The sequence below is a fragment of the Xiphophorus maculatus genome, chromosome 12 (genome assembly GCF_002775205.1).
Source record: "Xiphophorus maculatus strain JP 163 A chromosome 12, X_maculatus-5.0-male, whole genome shotgun sequence".
In the NCBI taxonomy this organism is placed as follows: Eukaryota; Metazoa; Chordata; class Actinopteri; order Cyprinodontiformes; family Poeciliidae; genus Xiphophorus; species Xiphophorus maculatus.
This window is the reverse complement of record NC_036454.1, coordinates 13,407,322-13,429,291: the sequence shown is the minus strand read 5'-3', so window position 1 is coordinate 13,429,291 and position 21,970 is coordinate 13,407,322. Positions and strand designations below refer to the sequence as shown.

Sequence of the window (21,970 nt, the reverse complement as noted above, 5' to 3'; positions counted from 1 at the left end):
TGTGTTTTGCAAGGCAGTAAATCCTCAACAACAAGGGTAGAAAATATACTTTGAATTCTTCTTAGTTCCTATAGAGACATCAGATTTGGCTGAATAGAATGGGTAGTAAAAACATGTTTGGTGCATCTCTTAACAGAGCAATAGTATTAAACCTAGAATTAAAAAAACCTTGAGAAGAATTTGGAAAATCAGCACGAAATAAATGGTCCTCATGGTAACACCACAAAATTACAGAGTAGATTATGAAGTGGACAGATTTTGCTTTTCAGTTTAAGAGTGTCGTTCAATAGCTTGAGGTGAATGTAGTAAAATGACTCTACAATAAATGTTAATTGACTCTTGAACCACCAGTTGTGTAATAATGACAAGTGTGTTCTCAGAGTTGTGTGATTATGCAGTTTGATGTTATGTACTAAACAGGGAGTGCTCTTATATACTTCTACACCTGGCAATAGAAGGTGGAAAATGGAAACAGTCAACATTTTAAAATTTTCCATGTTTGTCATACAAATGGAAAAACCTCTCTTCTTACACTGAAAAATTGAAGTAGGTGCAATGATAATGAGATGACATGAGAAAGTATAGTCCTGCTGTAAAGTTCTTTGCAAAGGTAATCAGATATGTACCTCTACTTCAGACACAAACTGTCCAAATTCTAAAAACGAAATAGAATATGCATTTTTCAATGATTAATGTAAACAAGTGAAAGAAGATGCCCTTGTCAGAAAATAGACCCATTTAGCCCTCACGGAAATGCTGTGTTTGACCAAAAACACACCACCGTCCAGAATACGCTATCCTCATAGTGAAACAGGGTGGTGGCAGTATCAGGCTATTAAGAGGCATATTTTCCCTGGGACAGAGAGCTAGTGAGGGTTGACAGAAAGATGAATGGAGCTAAAAATAAATCAACACTGGAAGGATATTATTGAGGAAAAGAGTCGGACCAAACACCCAGCTAAAGCTACAATACAGTACAATAGTGTCGATCAAACCATATTCATCTGGCAGAATGAACCCAAATTAATTGAGACTTAACACATTGACAGATGTTCTCAATCGAGGCTGACTGAGCCTGTGCTATTTTACAAAGAATAATGGACAAAAAAATCAGTCTGTAGATGTAGAAAGCTGGTGGAGCAATACCACAAAAGACTTGTAGAGAATGGAGGTTGTGCAAAATACTGACTCGCAGGTGTTGAATACAAATGAACACCACATGCTGCTCTGTGTTGGTCTATCACTTAAATACCAAAATACTTCTGCAATGTAATGTACAGTACAGCGTTAATGACAGAAATTACTGGGTTTTATGAGCCCTAAGAGATGTAAAGAGAAACTACCAGGACTAAAACCTGAACAATCACAAACAAGAGAAGATTTATGGTGTTACCGGTAGTCAACAGAGCTGTAGTCAAAATGTTTACAAAAAAGTGAGAGCGTTAAGGAGGATTAAGATGGAAATGAGAGTAAGAAGACCTGATCCTAAGATTGACAAATGGGAGCCAACAATCTTACCACACAAACAAACCCGACAGTCTGATAAAATTGCACACGTTCACCAAGACCGACATTTTCATGAGTAGCTTTGAAGTAACACAGGGTGACAGCAGGCACTTAGAAAACTTCACAAAAGCCCAGAGTGAAGCCAATACATCATGTTGACATAAATAAAATTTTTGCTCTTTTCACAAACAAAACTAAACGTTTCATGGCTGTTTACTGATTTCTTAAAATCCAGAGTTCATTTTAGAGGTGATAGGATAACTTTTAACTTTGCATAAAAAGAACCTAATATCTTTGAAGGTTTAATTGCCCCAAGGCACAAAAGATAATTAAGAAGATGAAAATGTTTACAAAATGTTTTTTTTTAAAGTTGCATCTCACAACTATAAATTTAAAAGTCATCATAATTAGACCAAACCCTCTGAACTCGGGCATCATAAAGAGCCTTAACCTGATCAAACAGCTCACTTGCTTATTAGGTTTGTGTAGAAAAGATTAAAATCTCCATGGTGAGTCATGAATCACAAGCCCACTTGGACCACAGTGCTGGTTCACCCAGGTGATTTTGATGCTGATGTATGCCATGTGCTTCCTCGGCCGGCTGTCAGCCATAATGGGGGTAATGTATGCAACCATCTGTTATCTGGTCAAGTATGCAAAGCATTCCAGGGCCTATTTAGTCAGCACATCAGTCTATATGAATATTCAACATTACACTGAGTATGAAGCCAAATTAGAGTAAACACATTCCGTGTGCCTATGCACAAAATGAGCACAATAATGGATTTAAACAGACAAGCAAGCACACAAGTCTGACTTTAAATGAGCAGTAAGGACATTGTTGAGCAGTGTTCTGTTCTGAAGCAGAGATGGTAGGAAACATAGCACTTTTGAGCAAAGACAGAAAAACATGAAAGCCACACTATGACAAATTGAGTTTTTGTAAGTTAAAAGAAAAAAAGCCTCTCAGCTGATCCAGTTGCTGAACAAGGTCAGCTGCGGTTATTGGACAGGTAAACAACTAATCTATTGTGTGCAGCTGTTATTACCCAGTCCAAGTCCCAATCATTCATCCTAATTATGTTTAAACCAAGGAAGTATGCTATATAATAAATACAATACATTAAAAACAGCAATACAATCGAGTTCATAATTTTCAGAAATTTCTAATACTTTGTAAAAGTCCTTTGCCGGCAATGACAGCCTAAAGTCTTGAACTTATGAACATCAGAGACTAAGTGTCTTCCTTTCCAATGTCCGTTACTATAGTGCCTTGCAGTTGATGTTTATTTGTGGGCCTTTCTGTCCAAAGTTTAGTCCTTAACTTGGGTTAATATTGGTTAACTGTCTTGGCCTGTCGAGAACATTTCCACTTGTTTGCTTTAATAAACTCCTGTGTTATTTTGGCTATGTGATTTAGTTCATCGTCCATCCATATTATGAAACGTCGTCCCATCAACCTGATTGCATTCAATTGGAATTGAATAGAAAGTTTGTGTATTGTGGAGTTTATTTACATATTTAAATACACAAGACAACATCTCACCCAATTCTTGGATTCAAAAAACTACTCAAGATTTATGGTGTATAATAATTCCCAATCAAAATATTTCTCTACAAAAAATATCTGAGATATTTGACTTTTTTTCCCAAAAGCAAAAGAGAACATAAGTAAATGATTGCGAGAGCTGTCAGATATCTGTCCTTATTGGATCAATAAAGCTGTCCTTATATTTCTTGTTGATAAGCAGTGAACAAACTGAAGCAATATCATCTGAGGAAAAAGTTGTGTATGAGTATGAACACAAAATAAGTGAAAGTTGAAAGTTTTTGTAATAAATGGGGAAAAAATGAACAGAATTCTGCTTTGGGGCTTGAGGCAAGTCAATGAAGTCAGAAAACTGAGGCCTAGAATTGATAAGACATTCTGGATTCTTGTCAATTACTGCTGAAAAACCCACCTGAATATTTATGTACTGGTTCATATACTACAATGCTCACAATAAGTGATATGGATCATCACCCAAAATAAATAAATTCATTAAAAAATACGGGAAAAAAATGACTTTCCTTTGTAGGGTGATTGAACTTGGCCTTAAGGATGAGAGGAGGTGCTGTGTTAAAGTTATAAATTATAACATTTTTCATTGCGTGCACATTCAATTTTCTTTTGTTATTTTCATGTTTTTTGCCAACATTCTTTCTGGCCATGAACAAAATATTTAAAAGGCTAAATGGCCTTTTTGCCAGTTGACAGATTCTGCAGGGTAGGCAGACCACATTATCCTTCTCCACACAAGTACACACAAAGTGCCATTACAGAAGTAGTCACAACAGCAGCTGTTGAGGCCCTGATTAAGCTTTAGTCAGAACATATTTCATAGCCCTGGGCATATGCTGCACAAATTTGCTTTGGTTATGAACCTTAACTAGAAAATGAGCCTCGCATATGACTCTGATAAGAGCCCTGGAGGTAGCTCCAGTGTTTAATAAAGAAAAATGCTGAAATTATGATCATCTAGCAAACCAGTATTTGCTTTAAATTTATGGTGTTGATGATAAATGAAGACATCAGTCACAAAAAGTGTAGTTGCCAAAATAAATCAAATGGACAAAATCTGGAGTTTAAAAGCCCTTAAAATGGTTGGTAGACAGTGCATAGATTTAATACCTGTTGCCATATAACTTTCTATGCATGCGAGGATACAAAATTGAACAGAATTGTATTATCTGTTGTTGTAGATTGCCAGTGACAGCCTAATAGAAAACCTTTCATGTGATTACTATAAACATCATTTAGGGTTGGAATAGTTGAATAAAAACCCAACAAAAAAAAAAAAGTATTTCTAATTGAACTTAAATGGATGACCTTATTTTTCACTACATTTTTTATTTATAGATATTCTTACATTTTTTTCCCAGTCAATTACTTTTTGTTTCATATTTTCTATATTCCAGTTGTGCATTTAAACCGAGTTACTGGCTTAATAATAATCTCATATTCTACTGGGAATATCACAAAAAGACCAACAGTGATTAACAGCGGGAGAAGAATTATTTACTCTATTTATAGCATAAAAATAAAGTAATTAGAGCTCAATTCCAGCAGCTGATGAACTTGTAAATAAGTATAATAGAGGTCATGCACTTATAAGATTGTTCTATACGACAACACTCAGGCAAATCCCTAAGTGGTTTTAAAAAACAAAATATGGGCCCAACTGTTAGTCAACATAACTGAACTATCATCTTGCAAAAAATGTTGCTGATACTAAGAGGAAATCCTATGATTTAAAAAAAAAAAAAGAAAAAGCTAACCTTGGCTAATAACCTCTAGCCTTCTTTTTACTTTCGAAATTCCTGAGATATTGGGGGTAATCACAGAAACATTAAGTGTTTTGTTGTAATTAGTCAACAGAGCCACATTAAATGTATAGAAAAATAGACGCTAATTAACTGCCAAGGATTTGAGAAGAATCAAGCGTGAAGCTAGCAGGAAGACATCATCTGCCAGTTCTGTCATATTCCATAATGGAGTAGATAGAAGGACAAGATGTCCATAGCTCAGAGACATGGCCATGGTAAGAAAGGATGAAACCTGACTACCACTCAACAACAAACATTAGCTAAAGCAATGACAGATTTTTAAAGTTTTTATGAGTTGATGACACAAAAGTGACTGTTGATGGACCAAATGAATGGGCCCTTGTGGGTGGATCAGAAATGCCACAGAGATCCACTTTAAGTCAGGTACCAGTAAGGTGGAGGTAGGTTACTAGTATGGGCTGGTGTTAAAACTGAGTTAGTTGGATCTTTTTGGATTGGACATGGACTCAAAAAAATCAACTCCCACATCTAATACCAGTTTTTAAGAAGATATTTTGTTGAAGCAGTGGTGCAGGAAGAAACCTTCCTCTTTCAAAAAGAAGAATTTTTATAAAGGACAATGCTCCATCACATGCATCCAAATCTAGTCAGTAAAGGCCGATTTCCTCAATTGACAGTTCTGAAACAGGAGATTTACAGTGAAGGAAAACAGTCCACCTCTCTGAAAAGTGTCTTGGAGCTGTGGTTGCTGCTGTACAGAAAGTTGGCCAATAGATCAAGAAACTGTGAAATTATAAATGTAGGCTTGTCCCTGTTATTGAAAAGAACACTTTCTGTATTGGTCAATTATAATTTTCTTTTAAAGTCAGAAATTTCTATTAGAAAGTTTCCAGTTTGTTTATAATTCTCACTTAGATGAAAATAAAATGAGATGGGAATTATAGTTTTTTTCATTTAGTTGTGGAATAATTCTGCACAACAATAGTTGACCAAAGATATTCTAAGAAAACCTTACTTTTGCTTTCAATAACATCAATGTTTGAGATTTTTTTTGTTTTCTTTTGTTTTATTTTTAGTCTTATCCAAGAGCATTGCATTTGGTGATTAATAAAAATAGCCCTAAAAAGAAAAAAAAAAAAGTCTTGCTTACAACTGTGCACACGTTTATACATAATTAAAAAGTCTACTTAAAAACGAATAGCTAACATGTCAAAAATATATAAACTATTAGAAAAGTCACACAAGTCGACCTTCAAAAGAATGCAGCAAATTTTAATAGGTATTTAGACCTGACATTCAGTTGCATATTAAGTGTTAAAAAAGTGAAAGATTCTAAGTTTATATTAGCTAACCTATAATTAAACTTCAACAGATAACTCAGTCTCTGCGTTAAATATGACTGAACACATCCAATCTCTATGGTAGCTGTAATTGAAGTCATTACTTTGAGTAGAGAGGCCTGAAATAAAAAGGTTGTCTTCTAATGAGGATGTCTAAATTGATCCATGAAGCACATTAGCCGGGCAGTAAAGTGGGAGAGCTTCAGATGCCTTTAGTTCAAATGCTCCTTGGCTGTAAACATTATTGATCATAGGAGGGTGAGTATGCTATGCTCTGATCAATTCCACACTGTAATTTATGTAGAAAATACAACGGTACGCTATTTTTGTTATCTGCAATTTAATAGACAAATAATAATATGTATTCATTTTTGTAAAAAGGTTTGGCTAGCATCACACAGAAACAGCTTTTAGGGAAAAACAAGTCCAAGACTCTAAATTTTAGTTTTGCCATATTAATCATTTCTTAATATGTTAGTCATTTCTCTTTCCTGGGCCCTCAGGCAATATCAATGAGACATGAGTGAAAATAAAATGGCACTTTAACCATCATTTGCTCACTTCATTAGGGCTTCCTTCTGCTCCAGAAGAAGCAATTGCTCCACTTAAACAGCACAAACATCTCCTAGTTCAGAGCCAAGTGTTAAGAAAACAGAGCACAGAGCAAGCTTAACATTTTAATCGCAGCAAGACTCCTGACATTCTAATCAGGGAATTTGCAGTGCACGGTTAGCAGTGATGGAACAGGGCTCGTTATCAGAGAGGCCAGGCCACGTACCTGGCATGTGGAAACATTCCTCAGAGCCAAAACTCTCTCAATGGCCCACATCTCTCCACTGCTCTCCACGGACCAAAAGAATGAACGACCGGATGTTTGAGTAAAAAGCAGCCAAAGATGATGAGAGACAGCTTTAGAGCTTGAGAAATATTCTAAAACCAGAAAACTTGATTTCCCGAATAACTTTTCCTAAATTAATGCAAAGAGATGCATAAGTGTAACAGAAATTATTCTTTTCACTCCCCGGTATAAAAAATATCCATTTTAAAATGGCGTGCTACTTTACTTTGACCTGTGACCATACCTTCAAGTTATTATCTTTCATTCCTGCTGCTTTGAAATGTCAATTGAACTCAAGTGACAAGCTAATTATCTTCAAGATATCTAATGTGTTTAAAATGTGAAAAATCAACCATGATAGCATAAAGTTTCTCAGAGTAATGAGACAGAGACAGAAAAATAGTCAAGTGGAAAAAGCATTAATTGCTGACAATCTGCTGTAATTGTACAGGAGCCATATCATAAAGAAAAATAATTTTTTGACACTCAATAGCATATCTAAGAGCCTGAATTTAGCAGGCTCCAAAAAATATAATTGAGTTATTCACATCGGGATAAATCATCTGCTTTACTCCTGCAGCTCAAGAGTACAGAAGCCATTCAGCCTTTTCAACTACATTCAAAATTCTACTTCAAATAACTAAGGAAGTTATCTATCAAATGGAAAGTCAATACAAGTATGCTTTTTATTTGGAGTGCAGAGTGTACTTGATCTCAGAAAGGATTTTGCAAAAAAAAAAAAAAAAGAGAGACAAGAATAAATAAAAAAAAACCTGTTTCAGTAATTTTACTTCATGACCAGAAAATGGGCACATTTGGGTATGGAGAAAAATCAAGACTTTTAAAAATTATATTTAAATAGAGCTGCCACTGACAATTATGATGTTTGCATCATAAACTGGGTCATAATTATTAAGCTGGTTCATCTGAATTCAAACCAGTGTACAAAAGTATTTAATTCAATACATAGTTTAAGTTAACCACTTAAAATAAAACTGTCCCAGATGATTTCAAGACTGTAATAACAATATACTATGCATACAGCATTTAAACAACAGAAGGGCAAATTTTTGCTTTGCTAATCAAGGCATTTGGAAATGATTTTTTATGGTTATTGTTGTTCTATGTTGTTTACCAAATAAGTCTAACCAGAGGCAAAGATTGCAAATAAACTACTGGCACAAAATCTGGTATACACCGCTTCTATTATGTTAAACCAACCTGCTACAATGTTCTGACTACATCATCACTGACAAAACAGTAAATAAGCTAAAAGAAACAATTTAATTAAAAATGGATGTAGCACAATGTAACTATAAAATACTGAAATGGTAGTATTATAATTTATTTTAAAAAAAAGCAAAGATATCATGAAAAAACAGTAAAACTACATGGCTACTCAAATATTTTCTCCTAATAATCTGTTAAAATCAGAGGGAAACCAGAGTAATTTTGTCATTTGTTCCAATCCAAAGATTGTTGTGGCAGTAAAATTTAAGCGAGCATAGAAAGCCCAACTGGGATTTGCAGCTCCCCCTCTGCTAATGCACAAAACTAAAATGGTTTTCTTGCAACACTGTTGAGAAATCACATTCACTGCTAAATAATACCCTCACACGAGGTGATCTCACAGTAGATGGTCAACTTGTGCTGAACTTGAGCCAAAAATAAAATTCACACATTCCCTTTGAATGTCTGACTCACCTGATGATTATTGGTAAACCTTAAACTGGCCTGCATTTTCATGTCACATTCTCTTCTTTATGTGCAGTCGGTTTATATCTGCATTTAAAGAACACTCCACTATTATCAAGAGAAACCTCATACAGGCACCCTATACACTTAACCATATTCTATGCACAGATTTGATCTGACCAATGAAAATGTTATCTTTCTTCCACGTATTTACATTGTGAATACTCCACATTCACACCACTTTTGCTTTTTCATAGAGCACCAGAAAACTTTCTAATAAAACATTCTATTTTATTAGAATTCTATGTGACATCTTTTGGTTGTTTTTCTTTGGGGAAAAAAAGAAGCTAAGCTCAGACTAGATGTAGAACATCTGTGAGCATCAATTTTGAAATAGATTCTATTTTGGGTTTGGGTCAGGACTTTTACTAGGACACAAACATCAATATAATTTGATCTAAACCATTTCATTGCTCATCTGGCTGTATGTATTAGACTTATTGTTGTGTTGGAAGTGTATGTCCACTTCCAACACACTTGTTACAATCTGTTGGAGTCACAAATATGCAACAGATTTTCTTTCAGGATTTTCCTGTATTTAGCTTCGTCTATCTTCTCATTAACTGTCCAATCTCCTAATCCCTACTGAAGAAGGCATGGTGCTGCCACTATTTTGTCTCACAAAGGGTGATTTTCATTTGCAAAAAATGTTAAAATCCATGTCTCATTTTTCCTTGCCTTTCATAGTGATCGACTCTTTTGTTTTGCTCTATCACAAACTACCTGTTGTTCATGAGCACCAGCACTGGATTCTCAGAGTATGTCTAGCAGGATGACAGTGACGGGTTCAAATATAAAACTGACAGGCCAGAACATTATTTTTTCAAACCAGAAAGATGTGTTGTTACAGCACCACTATCTTCCAGGGCGTAGTGAGACATGTTCGGCTGTGACAAAGCAAGACATTTATATTACCTGGACCAACATCACAGGACAAACATCATAAAGGAGCCTAGCTAAATCAATAGAAGCAGATATAAACAACAAAAATAACTTTATACTTGATTTTACACCGTGGAATTGTTTTAGCCTAAGTAAACAGCATAAATATCCCACAACGTGCATGCACTGAATTCCCAAGCAGTGAGAATGGTTTGCAGAAAACAACTCTGTAAACAAGATATATTTTTTAGAAATGCAAAATATGATTTGAAAAAAAGCAAATGTTTATGTACCCCACTTCACTTTGTGACACAAGACAACTGGTAAGATGATGCATGAAAGACTGGGTCTTTTGTGGATGTAGATACTGAAACAGACTTTCACTACAGGAATCCTGGAGTAACATTTAAATTGAACTGTCACTATGTACTGGCTTCTGAAATTGCCTCCTTCCATAGTATGTAGACAAAAATGGCATGAAAACAGGAAACAATCTATTCTAAGCTGAGAACAATATTTTGTCTATTACTGCTTTTTACAGAAGATGTATTTTCTTTTTCCAGTCTGATATTCTTACCATATGAAGAGAAGGCAGACCATAACTTCTAATAAAGTCAATTATAGCTGAAAGGTTATCTAAAAAATATAATTAACATCCACCTAACCACCTACAACAAAAGTCATGGATGGTAAATGCTCAGGTGTTTTCTCAGTAAAAATTTGGCTTGTAAAAGGACAGATTTATCCTCCACCTTTACCTACAGCTCTTGTTACACGCACATGAGCGGTTAGCATTGCTACAACAGTGTCTCTATATTTCCAACACAATTTTCAGCCTTCCTGTTATCTGATGAGAATTTTGCTCTTCCTTTCAGCTTGAAAACAACAACAAAAAAAGGCATGCCTCACCCTATTAAAAAAACAGCTTCCTCTTAAAAAAAAAAAAAAAGCTTCTCACGTCTCTCCCCTTCCTCAAACACATTTTTAAATCCCTCTCTTATGTATGGTATGCCAACTGACCAAAATAAGATCAGATATGAGTTTGTAACCAGCAGGTAATTGATAAAGGTTTATGAAATTATGGGGAAAAAAAGTTTTATTCCAATCAACTTCCAGATGAATATGGACAAAGGGACAAATGAGTAAAAATCTGTATTTAAACTTGGGTAGTGCCATTGGATCTCTCAGAGTATTTCTTAATAACATTGAACACATTTATCAGTAAACAAGAGCCAGCACTCTTGGACAGTGGAGCACATTAAAGCTTTAATATGGCCTTGAGGTGAATATAGCAATCAAATCTGAATCTCATGTCAAATAAATCTGCAGATATCTTCATCCCCTATTGTGCAACATTTAATCTTTAGTTAAAGTTCAACATCCTCTTCCTAAAACTACACTGTAAACCCTCTCTCGCTTCATCATCAGAAACACTTAAAAGACTAATGTGGCAGCTGATTAGTGTTCACCGAATCTTTTAAACATCTTCATCACTTGTGAAGATACAGCCAATTAGGTCCCACTTTCTCAGTGATTGAGGAATATATAAATGCTAACTGTGTCTTCTATTTTTTATATATATATATAAAAAATCTTCTTTCAAGTATAAATAGTTCTTTTTATTTTTCTCCCTGTACAGCTTGTACTGAATTATAGACACCTTTATGCAAAGATTCCTTAGTTACAGTTGTTTCTGTCTCTTTAAAGCTTGTGTATAATTCTGTTTTCGTTTCTACATCTTAATCTGACTTAAAGTGATGCTTTGCAGAAAATAAATAAATTAAAATGAAATGGTTTCTGTTAGGCAGAAGATAAGGGCCTTACTTATCTTACCATTCATCCATGTCCAATCTCTACGTATAACCTCTCCCTTTTCTTCACGGATTTTCCAACCATTGCCACTTGAATTCGTTTTCATCTACCGCCTTCCTGTTATGTTCCATCAACCTCTTCGTTTCCTTGATCCTCTTTAATTCCCTCCTCCACCATTACTGCCACCCATAGCCCTTTGGCTCTCTGTGCCCTATGGAGTCTATACAGTCCGCACAATCAGTGATAGAATGCCAGAGTAAAATCAATAAGACCAAAAAAGCCGTTGTATCAGTCTGACTTATTGCAATCTGATACTAAATTATAACACTGACGGTCAGAGAGACACATGCGTGTGGTGTCCTTATGATAAATCATCCAGGCAGCTTAATCCAATCGCTCATAACTACAGTATGAGGTTAAATGCCTTGAGGCAGTGATGTGATTTTCAAAAGCAATAGCAGCCAAACGAAGAAAATTATATAATTAGGTTTATGACAAACAATTTTTCAGCTTAGCTCAACAGTTATTGTGTAAATATATAAGAACATTTTAATGGATCAGATTCTTTGTCTGTGAAAAGAAGTCCAGTATTTGTTTTGAATTACAAAAAACCCCAAAAAACCTTTAAGTATATACAATTGAAATCAGATATCTACGGTACATATGAAAGCATGTAACCACTTTTCCCAGACCGTCTGGTATTAAAAATCAGATTAAACTTACTGTTTTAGGTCAGATAAGATCATGAAAATGAATTATATTTCCTAAATAATAAGAGGGAAAAGTATTAAACCTTTATTCAAATTCAAACACTTATAACTACATTTCTAAACAATTAGGGAACCTGCAAGTGAGAATGATATGTCTGTTCAAACTTCCAAATGGTTCAGAGTGTTTAAATTAATTTTAGGCTATTTTCTAATGTAAAATTAGGGAAAAAAAACTTTAAACAAATCATACATATTAAAAAAATGCACATCAACTACTTAATTTGAAGAACGATCAAAAATGATCATTGCTGATTATTCTGGTCTTTGGCCAACATAATTAATTTAGCTAATTCTAACTAACCAAAACCATAAAAGGTTTTAACTGACTTAATGTCCAGCAATGGGAGAAAAAAATAGGTTATATATATTTTAATAGTTTATGTAAATATTTGGTTTTAACTGTCCTAAATTTATTACTTCCAAAAATTGTTCAGTTACATAAATTCTAATATTGTTAGTTTTTTATACTCCCTCTGCTGATTTAATTTATATGTTAATGCATAATATTCCGAGGACAAAAAAAATCCTTCATACACACCCAGTTGGATAAATCAGAAAACAAAAGAAATCTTCTGTAAGCTCACCCAACAAAGCTGACATATTCTGGAAAATTCTGAGCAGCTCCGGGGTGAGGGCTGGGCTGTTCTCCAAAGTCACCAGCCTACACAATGAGAGGGAGGAAATGGGGTGAACACATATTAAGGAGTAAAGGGAAACATGAGAGGAACAAAGCAGATAAGGAATATTAAAACAGAAAATAGGAAGATGATGTGAGAAAAATGTGCAGAAGACACATATTGGAGGTGGCAAAAAGAAAACAGGTCAGAAAAATGCAACTGGACAAATTACAGAGACAGAAAGTAGAAGGAGAGGATATCAGAAGGATGACAAAAACATAACAAATAGGCAAGGAGGTGAAAACACAAAGTAGTATAAAGAAGAGGGGATGTAATATTAATCTGGTATGAGCATGATTGTCCTGATGTTTTTAATTTCATTTTACTGGAAGAAAAACAAAAGTAATTATGAAAAAAATCTACAAGTCTTTTCAGATCAGAGAGATTTAAATGTCGTTAATATTTGGGCCGGTCAATAATAGGGAGAGAAAAATAATTATTCACAATTATGATTATCAATATAACTAATTGAGCTTAGAAACTGACTAATTATCGCACATAAAAGAGCTGTTCTCAAATCTTTTCACTCAAAATGTATTTTGTTCTCAGATATCCTCTGAATTGTCTCCTCCAAAGTTGCATTTTTTCCCCCACACATATCACAAGCGTCTAAACAATCAATGTTTTTATGAAGTTAAGATTGAACCAATCAGGGATTTCCTGGCTCATGCTGATTTCTTGTTGTGTTGCAGGTTCTTCTGATAGAGGTGGCAGTTTGTAACAGCAAATAAAGGAATTACAAGATTATTCCCACTTACACATGTCTTGATTTTTAAAGAGATATACAAGAAGTTCATCAAATTACATGGCATTGATTGAGGCATTACTGGACAGGAGCCATTTTGCTGCTCCATTACAGGTGTGTTTTGGATTATTTTGCTAAAACACACACTATAAGGGCTGTTCCTCTACACCATAAGGCAAAATGACCTCTAACTATTTTATGAATTTAAACTGACCAATAATTCTTGGTTTGGAATAAATAGGTCTAACATAAAAGAATACGATGTCCCTATTGCAGAATGCCTGAGCCACCATGATTCAAAGTGTACTCTGGCTTGAATCAGTGCTTGTGAGTTGACTGACAAAATGTCTGTGGCCCTTAGACCAAAAAAGAAGACAGTTACTTTCATCGGTCCACAAAGTGTTGCTTCACTTCTTTTTAGGCCAGTCAGTGTGTTTGTGGCAAACTGTAACCTTTTAAGCCATGTCTTACTTTCCAATAGGACTCTGAGGGACCTTTTTACAATAGTCCTCACCCAACCATCTTCTAAATTGTTGCACTACTAGCTGTTAACAACAGATCTTTTCTGATCCCCCTGAAACTCATCATTGGCTTAGTAATTATTTTGACCTTTGAACAATTAGAATTTTTTTCCCTTTTCTTTTCATACTTCTAATTTGGAGTTCCATTTCAAAGTATGTTTGATAATTTTAACTCACGAGCCAATGTTTAACATTTTCCCCAAAAGGTATTGGTAGGTTGTGGAAAGTTTCACAAACTTCTATTAGCTATGATAAGAAATGAACATGAGAGATACTGAAGAGGACACAAACAGGGAAATAATCCATAAAAGATAAAAGAATGAGAAAATGACATTGTCTTTGTAAACAAAATAAATGCATACAGAGCAGTGCTGGTCATCAGGGAGGATAAAAGACAGGACAGAGATATGCGGCTGGCACAAAGACAAAATGATGAGAATGACATACATTCTTTAAAACATGGAACAAACTTTCATGTTCAAAAAGGAAGTCTTGAAGCCTGAAGAAGCTTTAAAACTACTGGTTTTCAAAAAGCCATAAAGTGAAGATAGTGGACAACATGAACATTCAACAAATTCAGTGATCATCGGGCATCTCCGCCAGTGAAAAGAGCCAATTCAAACAAGATGAAACAACGAGGTCATTAAGCAACATTTATCTGTAAACTGTTTGTAACTGGCCTCTAAACGGGACAGCAAACATTAGCCAGTAAATGAGGCTGAGGAAAGATGAGACAAAGAAGACTCATCATCGATAGGCACCATAGAGAAAAGAGGCAGAAATAAAGACAGCCACAGTATTCATGTGTAGGCGTGTGTGTAAGGGATGAAATGAGATCACTAAGTACTTCATAAAGATAAGCCTCAGGGAATCTCGTTTTCTTCCCTGGACTCATAAATGTTTGAATACTGCATGTTTATCCATACCAAAGCTCCAGTCCGTCCTCTAGCAGATAGACGTGTGGCGGCTGAGAAACGTCAGTGCTCAGTTGGATAACAGGAAGAAGGAAAGGGTAAAGGTTCTTACTCTCTGCCCCAAGGCCCTGAAAGAACAAAAAGATACAGGAATCAATGCCAAACAGTGACAGCAAGACACGGATGCTTCAAAGTGTTCCCTTGCTTTCTGTGTTTCGCTTTAATTGAAGTTCTTTGCAGCTCATCTGAGGAGAGCACAGCAGAGGAATGGATTTATACATTGTTTCCAAACCACGTGCTGGGATTTATACCGTACATTGTTTCCAAACCACGTGCTGCCACGCTACATTTTTTCCTCGCACAAAAATGAGCAGCACAAAATGGGGACCTTTCATGCTGCAAGGCACGTGTCACTGCTCATAGTTTTAATAACATGAAGCTGTCAAAAAGAAAAGCTTTTCCAATTGAAGGCCTTTAATTTTGAAGCACAATGCTTGTTTTAGGCAGCAAGAGTTGTTTGGACATTATATGTTAATTTGATGACCCTCTAAAACAGTGCGAGCCCATTAACTTTGACTATTTAGGAAAAAGAACGTACCGGGGCACCACTACAGGAACCAAGTTACAGCTCATTTCCTGGTCATTTGGACTTTAATGACATATAAGATGATCTGTGGTTAAGTAGGAAATTACCATTTTTGAAGAAGTCAAAACCATATTGCTCTATAGATATATGCCTTTAGTGTAGAATGGGGGGAAAAAATCCACAAATAGAAATGCTCACCATAATGGATATCAATTGTTTCACTACATAAAATATAAGATGCAAAATACCATTTTCAAAATCATGGCAACCTTTCCTACAAGTAAAATGTTCTTTTCAATAAACCTCAGCAAAATGTAACTAAAGAATGGCAATGTAATTGTATTAATTAATATTAAACCACTGAGCAGTAAGTAGTAGGTAATTTAGCACAGAGTTAGAAAAAAAGGAAAACTTCTTAAAATGTCACTTCACTGTTGTGTTACAAACAAAGATACACTTGATGTATCAAAATTTATAATTTGATACATCAGACACATCTGATTTGATTATCCATAAAACGTCAGCGGAGAGTCGACCACAACTGCTCATAGCACACCCACAATAGTGAGGAACAGTTTGTAATAAAAACGCTCACAACTACGGTACAACCAAACCAAACATTAACCAGTTGGAGAGAGGCATGTTAGCAGAGAAGCACCTTAGTCAGACTCTTACTGACTTCAGCTAGTATTTCTTCACAAGGATTTTTGCTTCTGTTCTAGGGCTGATACGTACATCAAAAACCATCTCCTTCTTGAGTAGTATAATGGCCAGGCACTTCCATGATTTTCATACTTGTATTTAATTGTTTGAAGACATGAAGATGGCACCTTCAAGCATCTTAAAATTGTACCCAACAATGAACCCGATTTGTGGAGGTCTTCCATCTCACAATAAACCAGTGTATTTATGAGCTGTCTTTATTAATGGGTAAACCTTCAGTTAACTCAAATGTTGAAAAATAAGAGCTTAAAAAGTCATGACATCATCATCTGATTACTACTATTCCTTGCTTAAAAACTAATCCAAGTATATGTAAAATATTCTTATATTCTCTAATTCTGCCTTTTACTTCATGTAATCCTAACTGAACTAAAAGGGAAAGCTTAGTCTGATTTAATTTCAGATAGTGAGAAAGAAAGCTTAACAATGTTTTATATACACTGCGTAAATATCAAGTTTCTACTGTATATATGCAAAAGCATTAAATTTGGTTTTTATAGCAAAGTTGTGCTTATGAATTATGCACACCAACATAGCAGGTCCATTCAAACTCATCTTTAATATTTAACACACATGGCCTCAAACTCCTTTCTGTTGATGAAAACTTAACCACTGTCACCGACTCTTAAATGCATCCAATCCCTTCACATTTCATTTCACTTTGTATATTCAAACAAAACACTAGAACTCACAGTGAAGAATTGGCAAGAGCGTGTTTGTTGGGTTGCATGATGGGGGGCTAAAGGGGATATTGAAGTAGCAGAATTAATCCGTGTGAAGGCAAAGAGGATCCAGAGTAGTGTTTCAGAACAGTCAACAGTGTTTCTATAATGGCACGACATTAATTTGCTCCCTCTTGCATTTATGTGGGTGTAAAAAGAAATGAGAGCGTCACTCAATCCCCCGCTGGAGCAAACTTGTCATACGGGCAAAATTCATCCATTAAAAACAAACGAGTCAATACTGCAGCTTTTATGAGCTTAACAGTTGACTTAATGTCATGTGATCATAAGAAGACAAGATTGGTTTGTTCCAGTGCCAGATGGACTGAAGTTTAATAGTCAAAATAAACACACTTAACAGATTCATATCCATTTTGCTGCAAGACCACTGATCCAATACTTCACAGCAATGCAACTATCTTTGACCTTTGCCATACCATCTAAATTAGTTCTGCTTGTTTTTTGTTTTACAAATGAAGACCTTTCGATGTCAGTCAGGCCAAACAGAGAAAATTGGCATTTTGTCCACAGTTGCACCATTGCAAAAGTATTCACATCTCTTGAACTTCTCAACATTGTGTCTCTTGGGAACCAAAAAATTCTATGTATATTACTGGATTTTATGTGATAGACTAACACAAAGTAGTGCCTGAATATTAAATAGAGATACATGGTTTTCAAAAAAAAAATTCTATTTATTACTTTTACTCTGATTTGCTAAATAAATTGAAATGCAACTAACTGCCTTTAAAGATCACCTTGTTAGTAAACAGAGTCTACTTGTGTCTGACTTATTATCTGTATAGAGCCAGCTGTTTTGTGAAGACTTTGTAGAGAAGACTTGGTAGAGAAGATTAACAGAAAACAATATGAAGACCAGTGAAAACACCATACAGGTTAGGGATAAAAAAAACAAACCTAAGCTACATGTTCCAAAGGAGTTGAGACTGGGCCAGAGGTTAATCTCCCAGCAAGACAATAACACTATACACGAGGCCACAGCTACTACGGAATTGTGTTATATTTTTGTCCTGTCAAAATCCAGACCTATATTTGATAGAGAACCTGTAGTGAAACATGGAAACTGATGACAGTCCCTTCACAATGGCATCCTCTAGACCAGTGGTCCCCAAACTACGGCCCGCGGGCCAGATGCGTCCCGCCTCCACATTTGGTCCGGCCCCCTGAACAATACCAGATTATTTTCATATATGTGCATTTTTATTTGATAAGTTTGACTTTTGCAATAAAATGTTCCTTAGTAATGAACTTTATTTATTATTAACTATTAGTTAGTAACTATTTTATACATGCATGTAATTGACCCTAACCCTTTTTTTATGCGGAGAACCCAGTGTTATTTGGTTATTATTTATTTCATAAATGGTGTTATTTCCTGACTTTTGTTCTCTGAAGAATCCAGAAAAGGTTATTTGATTGTGCTTTCTGAAAAACAATACATTTTTATGTTTAGCACTCTTACAATCGTCACACTTTTTCTGTTACAAACTGACCCCGGCCCCCCATCAGAGAAGGGACAAGTTATGTGGCCCTCACAGGAGAAAGTTTGGGGATCCCTGCTCTAGACACACAGAGCTCGTAGAAACATACCCCCCCCCAAAAACTCACAAAGACTGCAAAATGTGGTTCTACAAAGTATTCAGTCAGAGGACTAAACACACATTCAAAAAATTTTGAATCAACCTCAGAGTTGCACAACTTTGTGGTTATCATATAACCTCCTTCCCAAAAATACACAAAAGATACTCTCTTGAAGAAAAGGTAAAAAGGCTCAACTGGCATGAACAGATTTTTGCACGGCCCTGTGTAAGCCAATGCCATCAAGCAACTCCAAACTCATTTGTTCAACCTCACGAGTTTCACTTAGTTTGCCAGATGTGTTCTCATTTTACTCTCAATGGGAGCTTGTCATAATCATCTGCCACTATGAAGTAATGCAGCCGAGGCACACGGGTCCAAAGCATATTGAAGACTAAGGCGGGCAGCTTCATTCCTGTGGGTAACAAAGCTCAAGGAAGGAGCTATTTTTTCTCATTACCTCCATGGCAAACTCAAGTGATGTTGCAGCAAATTATCAAAAATGATAAATCATAAAAAATGTCTTGCAAGATGATGCGCTGCACTGCCAGCAGCAGGCATATTATACATATTACCAAAGTATTATAAACCCTCTGAGTTTCTGTAAGAGTTTTAAAGTAGGAGTAGGAAAAAAACATCATATGCATGATTATAAGAAATCAGAATTACTGAAATGTGCATAATGTAGGCCAGCAGCCAGAAAAAGAAAAGTCATGAAAGTGCCATATGTACTAAACATGACCATAGATCACAACAGACAGCCTGGTATTTGTGCTTGACAGTACATACGCATGCAGAAAATACTAAAGCATGCAATGGATGGCGAAACTATGTACCTGTACCAGGTGGATTAGTGTCGTCAGTATGGCACATCGAAGCATGTTATGTTCTTCAGACTGTTTCCAGAGCAGGGGCAGGTACTGAACCAAGCAGCCTACATATGGTCGGATCTGGAGAGAAAACAAAAGATGAGGGAATCAAAATATAAACACTGTGAAAATTCACAAGGAATGAAAAATACATTTGATAGAATGTGAGTGAAAAATTTGATCTGAATGATCAAGCTTTTATTTTAGTCTAAATAGTAAGTGGTGCAGCAACACTAAGTGTAACTACAAACATCATTAATACAATTGAATAGAAAATAACTAGCAGGTTTAGCTTAGAATAAAACTGGTGGCATTTTCACAACTTTCTAAAGGTCAGTGTGATCACTAAAAATAGACTTTTTCATCTTCACGTTTTTATAACAAGAAATCAAAAAGTCCAAAGTAAACCTGAAAAAGGCTCAGTAGCAACACTGAATGGCCTCCAGGCAGCAAAGTGCAGCGCTAACAAAGCGGGGCATGATTCTCAATGGGAACCATTGTCAGTAAACAACAAGGAAAATTCTCTGAGCAAAACACCAGATGGACCAATCAGCCTCTTTCAGTCATTACTTCTAGGAAACGGGTGGGTTATTGCACAATGCAAAAACAGCATGTGTGATAGCAGAAATAAAGCTAAATGTTTTGTACTGGATTTTATGCAACATGTACACCCATACACTTCAAATTAAAGTGTGTGGTTGTGGGTATTCTTTGTTTTCACCAAATACTCAAAACTTCATCTTGAAAACTCAACTTATTTAGGTAAGAACCTGCCTTCAGAGAACATACTATATGTCACACACTAAATATTTAATAGGTGGGCGTGCCGTGGTGGCGTAGCGGTTAGCGCGACCCGTATTTGGAGGCCTTGAGTCCTCGACGCGGCCGTCGCGGGTTCAACTCCTGGACCCGACGACATTTGCCGCATGTCTTCCCCGTTTCCTGTCACCCTACTATCATATAAGGGACGCTAGAGCCCACAAAAGAACCCCTGGAGGGGTAAAAAAAAAAAAATATTTAATAGGTTAGCAATCAAAAATGTGACAAAGAAAGCTCTGACTTGTTCAGGAATCAACTTCCTTCTTATAAGTACATATTGATTTAACATGAAATTGTTAATTGTGATAAGAGTTGACATTCTTTTTGATGTACAATTCATACATATGTATATTTTCTTACACTCATAAATCCTAAAATCCTCTGACAGCGTCAGCAGAATCTGTAGATCCACAGCAGTTTAAATACAAAATGTAGCTAATCTCTTCTTTTCACCCAAGAAGATCATGTTTCCATCTCCTCCAGTCCCACGTGTCTACCTGTCATGCCAGGCATGTCCTCCCTCACTACATCCATTAATCTTTTCTTTGCCCTTCTCCTATCTGCCGGGCAGCTCAGTCTTCTGCATCCCTCTCTCACACGCAGACCGTATCTCTCCTCGGCACATGTTCAAACCAACTCAATTGTGACTCTTATTTTTAAGCAGAAAATCCAAACTGGAGCAGGTATTCATAACTACTCTAGCCCAATCCTGGTGGTTTAAAAGCCAAGTCAGCTTCCTTTATCTACAGTACTGTTGTTTTACAAGTGCATCTTCATGTCTCATTTTTATTGCAAAACAAAAGGCTGCAGTGTTTGACTTTATTAAAAAAGTATACTTCGCTTTAATAACTTGATACAAAATAGTAGAAAAGTGACAAATACAAAGACTCAGAAATTTTCAAAAAGTATAATATTGACAAACTTGATCAGTTTTCTTTCAGAACCCTTCTGCTGCTTGATTTTGACACATTAAAGAAAAAGTATACATGAACCTCTGAATTAAGTCTTAAGCTTGCTTACTAAGTAGAATTACTTACTAATTGCCTAAATAAAAATAATTACCTAAATAAAAGTGATGCCTGTCCTGCTTTAGTTTTCACACCATAAATGTGTTTTTCTGAATTTTTCTTTATTATAATCACTGGAAGATTTTACTAGCTGTCTTTAAGATATCTGAGCAACAGTGTGCAGCAGCATGTGGGGCAGTGGCAGTGTTTCATTAGTCACAATTGTTTTAGAAAACTTCAGCCACTCCACCACTTTCTCTGGCCTTTCAACAAAATCTAAATCTTGATACAAAAAACTGCCACATGCCTGCTTGAGTCTCAGTTTGAACTGAGACAGAAATATCTCAATTCAAACTTATTTTAAACATATAACCAATGCAGTGGACCCCCACCAGCATTGGTTACATTCAATCTTGGTTCAATACCGGATCAAGTTTGAATAGATCAATCTTGGTCCGGTATTTGCAGATTGATCTATTCTCAGATTTTTCGGTCAAACATAACTCCAAATTATTTGCATTTGGAAATTTACCTCATAAATCTTATGGTAGAACTGAA

At 35.7% G+C, this 21,970-nt stretch overlaps 1 protein-coding gene across 1 annotated transcript in view; it reads right to left on the bottom strand.

Moving 5' to 3' along the window:
* ipo11 (importin 11) overlaps window positions 1-21,970 on the bottom strand; it is a 111,408-nt gene that overhangs the window by 36,966 nt on the left and 52,472 nt on the right. Inside the window, exons 20-22 of the mRNA XM_005795039.2 lie at window positions 19,554-19,667; window positions 15,100-15,215; window positions 12,815-12,891 (exon numbers count right to left, since the gene is read on the bottom strand). Of these exons, the coding sequence (XP_005795096.1) occupies window positions 12,815-12,891; window positions 15,100-15,215; window positions 19,554-19,667 (307 nt within the window). The remainder of the gene's footprint in view (window positions 1-12,814; window positions 12,892-15,099; window positions 15,216-19,553; window positions 19,668-21,970) is intronic.